General features: G+C 45.3%; 1 protein-coding gene across 3 annotated transcripts in view; it reads right to left on the bottom strand.

Moving 5' to 3' along the window:
* Nucleotides 1–1,289: 1,289 nt before the first annotated feature.
* LOC118977821 (RH-like protein) overlaps nucleotides 1,290–7,983 on the bottom strand; it is a 32,902-nt gene continuing 26,208 nt past the window's right edge. For 2 of the 3 annotated variants that reach the window (XM_037032936.1, XM_037032935.1), the window contains 2 exons: nucleotides 5,958–6,031; nucleotides 1,451–1,478 (listed from right to left, as the gene is read on the bottom strand). In XM_037032936.1, coding sequence (XP_036888831.1) covers nucleotides 5,986–6,031 — 46 coding nt within the window. In that variant the 3' untranslated portion in view covers nucleotides 1,451–1,478; nucleotides 5,958–5,985. Of the gene's footprint in view, nucleotides 1,479–5,957; nucleotides 6,032–7,983 lie in introns of all 3 variants that reach the window. The other variant, XM_037032937.1, reaches the window with a different exon arrangement.

The raw sequence follows: 7,983 nt of genomic DNA, 5'->3' as shown, positions 1-7,983 counted from the left end.
CCAGGCTCCTCAAAGGGTCCCTTCTGTGCCCCTGATCTGGTGAGGGTGGGGGAGGTGGTAATGACTCAGCCATGACACGTGGTTGGTGGGGACACGCAGTCACTCCACATCTACCGTTGGTGGAAAAAAGAAAAGCATAAGGACTGGACACCGGACTCAGGTAACAAATGTTAGTTTGATAATAAGTTGGATTCCACGTTTCATTGTATCTCTACTGAACCACTAAACTCAAAATAGACCAGCCAGGTCAGTTATATTTGTAAACATTAACTACTGGGAGTTCTCAGACTGTGTTCCTCTTTGGAACTCTGTTATCCCCCAGGCTCCCCACCTCGGCAGATGGGTTTTTTGTTTTAAGGAACTAGCTAACTATGGGATATGTGTTCTTCAGACCTACAGTGTGAAATGTTTTCTTTCATAAAACTTACTACACCTAGCCCTTCATTAAACAAAATGTCTCTCAGGTGACTTACATGTCTTTTCCATGCCAACCATAGTTACCGCCCTGTATGCAGGACATTTGGATACGGCCTGGTCATCCGGACACTACCTGAAGAGGTGCTGCTGCTGTCGTCCCACAGGAATCAGTCTGGGGAGTTTTTAGATCCACAGGATGTGAGAATTGGAGGGGGTCTCAGGCTGAAGCCCACGTTCTCCTTTTACAGATGAGAGACCGTGGACGTTGAAATGATTTCCTGAAGGTCATGAACTAGTTTTTTCACGTTGAGGCAGTGTACCTCTGCGACTGACCACAGTGTCTTTTCCTACAGTTAAATTCCGGATGTGCTCAGGGAGTAAGAACTACCCTGAAATTGCTGAAGTAAAAACATGATGTCTGCAGGACTAAATATAAATGAGTTCTTAACTTTGCCCTGGCTGGTGTGGCTCAGTGGATTGAATGCTGGTGTGTGAACCAAAGGGTTGCTGATTCAATTCCCAGTCAGGGCACATGCCTGGGTTGTAGGCCAGGTCCCCAGTAGGGGGCGCACGAGAGGCAACCACACATTGATGTTTCTCTTTCTCCCTTCTCTAAAAAATAAACTCTTTTAAAAAAAATTTCTTAATTTTCCTACTTTTTATCTGCTCTGCTGGTATAGACAAAAGTTAACTGGGTAGGTTACTTTATTAAGCATAAAAAAAATCTTAAGAATTGTGAAAATTTAACCAAAAATCTTGATTTTATGTTGCCTGCCCCCAAGGAAATACTGGTAGCATCATTTTTAATGAAATCAAACATTCATTTAAAACTGTTATGAAATTACCACTTAGACAAGTTCTTAGTCCTTTATTTTAAATACCAAATCTGTCTCTGATCTTATTTTGTTATTCATGAGGGGACTGCAGTGACGAGTGTGTATCGTGCACAGACACACACACGCAAAAATGTGGGCAACAGTAGAAGGAAGCTCTTGTGTTTTGGAACAGGCCTTGTTTTTCTTGGATGCTTTTGCTTAAAATCCAACAGCCAAATGAGGAAACTGTAAAAGCAAAGCAAACATTTTATTACAGATGAACCCTCTACTCAAAGTTTGTACACATGTTGATCCTGGCTTGATCTTTTGAAATTTATATTGACACATGTCTCATAAAATGTGAACTGGAAGAGTTCCTAGACATATAGACCTTGTTTTGTATAGCTCTTCAGGTGGAGCATTGCTAAATGGTCATCTGGCTTTATTTGAACACCTCCCGTGACGATGGACTCACTACCATTTAAAGGAGTTCACTCCATTTCCCAGAGAGTTCAAACTGCTCATTTACACCACAACCCCCACGGGGCCTAGGTACATTCTCTGGAGAAACATGGAAAAATCTTTTTTTTCTTCTGCATGACCACTTTCTAAGTGTATGAAGATTGTTCTTAGGTCTCCTTTGAGTCTTCTGCAAGCTGAATGGATCCCGAATTCTTCAGTTATGCCGTATCACAACATCACTGCTCATGAAGTTGTTCAGATCACAGAATTCTAGAATTGGACCTCAGACTAGCGAACATGTGTGGGGTGTTCCCATGGATTAGTGTGCTTACACTTCACACACATTCTCTACTTTAAATCCTTACCCCAACCTAGTGTGACATCACTATTATTACCTCCATTTCAGAGATGGGGAGACGGAAGCTCCAAGACATCACAGAGCTAGAGGTGGTGGAACCCAGATCTGTCTGAATCCAGCACGTGGACTTCGATGTCACTGTACAAATGAGGAAACGACCCTGGAGAAGCAAAGTGACCTGCCTGCGGGCACCAGCCTACCAGGGACGAGCTAGGACTAGAATTCAGAGCTGCCTTCCAGAACAAGGAAGGCAGCTCTTCACTGGGCCTCTCCAGGAGGCGGAGTCACTGGCAGGCTCCTCCTCTGTTTTCCTGCTCTCGGGTTTTTTTTTTTTTTTTGGCTGAACGAGAGCGTATGCTGGGCCCTTACTGTGTGTAGAACGTTTACATTCAGTCAGAAGCAGAGGTGATAGGGTGACAAGCGTTGGTTTTGAGAGTTTTGCATAAAACAGCAGGAGGCACTCTTAACACATTCTGTCATGTTTTTGTGCCAGAACAGTGGTGGTGTTTATATTTCTTGGCAATAACATTATATTAAAAAGAAACTGTAAATACTGCTTCAGAAGCCGGTGGAGGATCTTCTGCACATGCAGTCATTTCAGAGTCCATCTCTGGAGCTTCAGCGTCCCATTGCACTCAACTCTAGAGCATTCACGTCATCGCGTAATTTCCCGCACGGAAACCTGTCGGAGCTTCCAGTTGCCCGAAGGGATGCGTCAAGGGGCTCTAGGCATCCTTCCTCCCTCTCTTCGCCCCCTCTGCTGAGCTAGGTCGCTTCCTCTCCTGCTCTTGCTCTCAACATTCCCCTCGCAATGCCCTTCACTTCCTGTCGCTTGGCCAAATCCAACACAACTCACTGTGTTCCATTTTCCCTGACCTCCCCAAATTCATGACCTCCTCCTCCTCTTCGAGCAGCTGCTGCCAGAATCACCCTTTCAGTACTTAATAGGAAGAGCTGTGCACATGGAAAGAGCCAGTCCTTCAAAGTGGTCGAGGCCGTAGTTTCTCTATTTATACCCCGACACCATACTCAGAGCAGAGGCCTAGCCACGGTAGTCCTGCAAAAACAGTTTCTTTCTTCAGAGAGGTTCGCTGTGGAATTCATTTCCATAAGTGGATATTGGTGGGCCCTTGTGCTCTCGGAAAGCAAGAAATAAAACCCCTGGTTTATTAAACTGAAACAACGAGTTGAAGGAAGCGATTTATTCTGTTAGTGAAAGCACAGGAAAAATTGTGTCGTGAACTGAGTTTGTGTAAATCAGCACCTGGGCTAGGATCATTGCAATCTACAGGGAGACAGAATGAACGGATGCAACTCCTTGAGACCTACTACCCTGTTTTACATAGAGTTGTCTCTCCAGCACTTCACACAAGGGCTCTGTCACATTTTAGGTGACACATCTGATGAAATTAGGGGATGAACAAGTGCCTCTTACCAGAACCCTCCAAGGGCGCGATGGGTGCCCCATGCTGGCGAGTGCCAGGCATGGCCTGGACAACCAGGGATGGGTGTGTCCCTCCCACCCCCCAGAGGTCTGGTTTTATAAAATGCAATGAGGGCATTCAGTAATGTTTAAAGTGTGTTCTGGATGGTTTACAAAAAAAATACTTCTGGATTTATCAGCTTTGGAACTTTAAAATTCTTCTGTAATGGATATTTGGCTTTTCAAGTGTAAAATATTTGTGCTAGACTGTTGAATAAATGCTTATACACAGCTGTAAGAAAGGAAATCAGAAGATTGGGTGGGGGAGAAATAGTTCTCCAGTAGGTATCCCCTTCCTCCACATGCACACACTGTGTCCTTGGGGCCAAATGGATACCACCCCAAATTCCTCCCCTTCCACTTACTATCTCCGTCATTCTGGACGAGTTACTCCTGGTCTTTAAGATGGAAACGTTTACTCTTGTGCAGGGTTGTTGCAAAGATAAGATCAGAGAATTTTAAAAGCATCTAGCACAAAAAGGGAAACAGTAGGCTTGCAAAAAATAATGATAGCTAGTATGCTTACACATCCCTTCATGTTTGGCTAAACCTAGTAATAAACTTTCACATTCATATGGTGGTTTGCAATTTACCCAGTGTGTTGTATTTACAGACGTTGTTATCTCATTTGATCTTAAAACAACCCAGTGAGGGAGAATAAAGTTTATACTATTCTTACTTTACCGGTGAGAGAGGGTGAGGAACTTGCCTCCTCGGTACCTTGTGGAGCGGTGTCTGGAATCCAGGACCTCTCATTTCTGATACACTCTCGGCTGCTGCAGGGGCTAGTTTTGGGTGGGGTGCCCGGATTTCCTTTACTGATTCGGCAAATATGTATTGCAACTCAAGTAATTGAGCTGGATATTTGTCCTGATTGTGGTATCCCTGGTTGGTTAGCAGAGTGCTTGGTATTTACATAATAGTTGCTCAATAAATACTTGTGGAACGAATGGGTGGATTTAACCAGTTTTCTGAGTCCTTTCACTAAATCACCCAGCCTCTCTGCTAGAAGAGTAAGAACACTTGCAGGGCATTGGCAGAGACCAGCTGTCCGGACCCAGGACTACAGAGAGCAGCTGGTGTAAGAGGAGGCAGGTTACACACAACCACGTGGATGGCTCTCAGAATAACTCAGAGTGAAAGAAGCCAGACGAAGAAGAGTATATACCGACTGGTTCTGTCTATATAAATTTGTAGAAAATGCAAACTACCCTATAGAGACGGAAAGCAGGTCAGTGGTTGCCTGGGGGTGGGAGGGGTGGGGTAGGAAGGGAGTAGTTCCAAAGACGCAAAGGAAAATGTCTGGTGGTGATAAATACGTTTGTTATTTTGATTGTTTTAATGGTTTTCACGGGTGTTGAATCGATTTGAATGTATCAAGTTGTAGACTTGAAATGTGTGTAGTTCGTTGCCTTTTATACCCACAAAGCCGTTTGAAGAAGAGCAGAAGGAAGGAGACGGAGGAGGAGAGAAGAGGCAGGCTCTCTCCGTGGGTTCTCTGTTTCGCCCCCACAGGCCCGAGTGTCAGGGCCCACGGTAAAGATGGCTCTCTGTCCCGATGGTGCTCAGTGTGCCGGCTCGTGGGTAGAGTGCGGATTGGCCCGGGACTCTGAAGGCCTGCTTCCGGCTCGTGCCTCTGCCCCCCATGAAGTATGATGCTGGGCATCAGCCTGGCCTCTCTTGGCCCCAGCTTGCCATTTGTAACAGGCGGTATAGATCCCTGCTTGCCCAGCCGACCTCAGCTTCATTAGGAGATTACTCAGAGTGACGTCAGAGTGCTCCGTGAACTACGAGTGCAGGTCAAAGAAAGGAGGGCAGTGGGGTGATGTGTCTAGCCCAGTCGCGACAACAAATGCTACAGTGTAACACAGACACTGTCGGTTCAGGTGACTTGTTTGAGCTCTGGGTCCCTGGGCTGAATGACTCCAGACTTCTATACCACAAGTTTCCTTGTGTCCATCAGCTGTAATTCATCCGAGCTGTTCTAGACTGAGTTCTGCTGCTCGATGAGAACTCGGTCAGTCCTGGCTCCACTCTGAGCGTCTGTCAAACAGGGGATTAGACCTGCTGGCCTCGGTGGTCCTCTGGCTCTTGCATTCAGGATTCTAGCACCTTCACGTCAAACTATTTGCCACTCCAATGACTCCAGGTGGAGAGAAGTGTGGCAAGAGTCCATTCTCTTATCCCTGGCCTTCCATGACTTGGAGGCATCAGGGAAACGGTAGCTTTTACTGCCTCCCTGCCCTCCCCCACCGCCACACGTGCACACCATGGGTTTGCTCCTCCTCCCGTGGTCTTTACTTAATTCTCATGTGTTTTCACTTTACTCTCATAAGCACTGAGTGAACATGTGGGCCCAGATATCTTTTTAAGTTCATTCACTCAAAAATCTATGACATTAATAGGTTAAAACAAATCTTACCTCCCAGAAAGCTTGGTCATCAAAATATTTAGCCACACGAGGTGCTCTCCATATTTTGAGGTTTAAGAGTAAACCTGTGCAAATTCACAAGTAAATGTTCAACATTTGGAGCGCAGCATTTGTTTATCGCAAAACTAATGAAAATATCATATGTCAACTATGGCGTCTCAACAGAAACCCTGTTTTCTTCCACGACCAGGAGACAGACAAACTGAAGCACTGTTCTCCCTGGACTGGCTTAATTAACTCCATTGACACCTTTTAACAGGAACTGGCAAGAGCAATTATTTCCGAAGGACCGAGGTTACACTGAGAGGTGTTAGGGTAACCATGGATGCGACGTGCTTCCCCAGATGGAATAGAGCCGTCCTATCAGACAATGCCCTGACTTAAAAGCTTCTCCATTTCAAACACAAGAACTACCATGGAGAGCGACTCAAAGTGGGTGTCCTCGTAGGTCCAGTAAACTCCCGCTAGCTTCAGCTTCCGATTCCACTCGTGTACTTAGGAAAGTAGCTCATGACAATTTGCTTTGGTGCCTGTAATTTCCGCCTGTCCAGCCTCTGCCCAGAGAGCCTGGCTCTGCGCATTCCCCCAGCTGCACAAAACCTGCCGAATTTCCCAGGATCCGCGAAAGGACAGTCTACCTTTCTCATGAAGCGGGGAAGTGCCGTCCATAGATTTACCAGTGTATTTCTAATGATGATCGGTTCCAATGTATTTAATAGTAAGGTTGACAAGAGTAGGCACATGCATGCTCACATTTCCTTTTTATCGTGCATGCCTTTAACTGATACTGGCAGGTAAGGTGCAATTACCCAGAATTACTCAGGAATGATCTCTACTGCCCACGTGAATTTTCCAGATAGATGAGGCTTACATATCACTAATGAAAATCCGTCTGAATACCCAAGTCCACAGTGCATTTCTTGTCCTATGAATCATCACTGAACACATTTAGACTTTTAGACTATGCTGGGAACATAGAGACTGATAAAATTTCTGTAAAACTCAGAGCAGGTATGTAGCTATGGAAGGTTGTTGGCCTGCTTGTCTGCAGCCCAAGCTTTTTGTGTTCTGGTGTCTGATTTCAAGAATTTCTCTTCCTCTGTGAGGCTCTTTGCTTTGTCTCTAACATCCCAGTGTGCCTTACCTCCTGGAACCAACCCCACCTCCAATCTGCTATTTCCGGTCTTCCCGATCTAGAAGCCCAACAACTATGCCTGACGGGACTGTTCCTTCAACAGCAGAGACAGGCCCCAGACGATGGGGTCTCCTGACAAGTACAGTGCTTGGCTTTCATGGGGCATTTTGGGGCTATTTTGGCTGTTGGGGGGCCACTGTCCCCTTCTGTTGTCCAAGTTCTCTTCAATCACCAGTTTCCTCATGTCCAAAGCAACATGAAAGGGAGAAAGCTCATTGGTTTAACATCTAAAGGGATAATATAGGCGTCATTTCCACTTTTAAGTATAAGAAACGCCCCCATCCCCAGGTCCTTTACAAGACTGCGAGTCAGTGTCACTTTGGTAATAGAGTGACTAATGGTGAATGATGAAAGGACCCAGGTATAGGGTTGCCAGATAAAATACAAGATGCTCAGCTAATTTTGAATTTGAAGAAAATGACTACCTTATACTTTCATTTGCTCAATCTGACACCCCTGCCCAGGATAGAATGTGAACTTATGGAGGAAGGCATTTTTGCTTTTTGTTTTCATTTTTGTGTGTGTTCATTATTTTTTTCTCTTTTGCGTGTGTGTTCCTTTGTTCATTCATCTGTTCTTAATTAATCATCTTGGCCTCTGTCACAGGCTGAGGCCGGGTGGCATGTTCAGGTAATTTTAGACAATCTCACTCTCGAAAATTACCCAGGTAGCTCCAAAAAGTACCTTCATACATATTTTAGAGCTGAAAGGAAGCCAAATGATTAGTTACCATAATCTTTTCACTATACAGGGAAGCCAGCTCAGGCCCCAGACAAATAAAGTGCTACAATGCCACACAACTCATTAGCGTCTGCCTACACT

The sequence above is a fragment of the Sturnira hondurensis genome, unplaced genomic scaffold, assembly GCF_014824575.4.
Source record: "Sturnira hondurensis isolate 20B ecotype Veracruz unplaced genomic scaffold, ASM1482457v3 Scaffold0021555, whole genome shotgun sequence".
NCBI classification, from domain to species: Eukaryota; Metazoa; Chordata; class Mammalia; order Chiroptera; family Phyllostomidae; genus Sturnira; species Sturnira hondurensis.
Note: the sequence above shows the minus strand (reverse complement) of the source record. Positions and strands in the feature narration are given on the sequence as shown.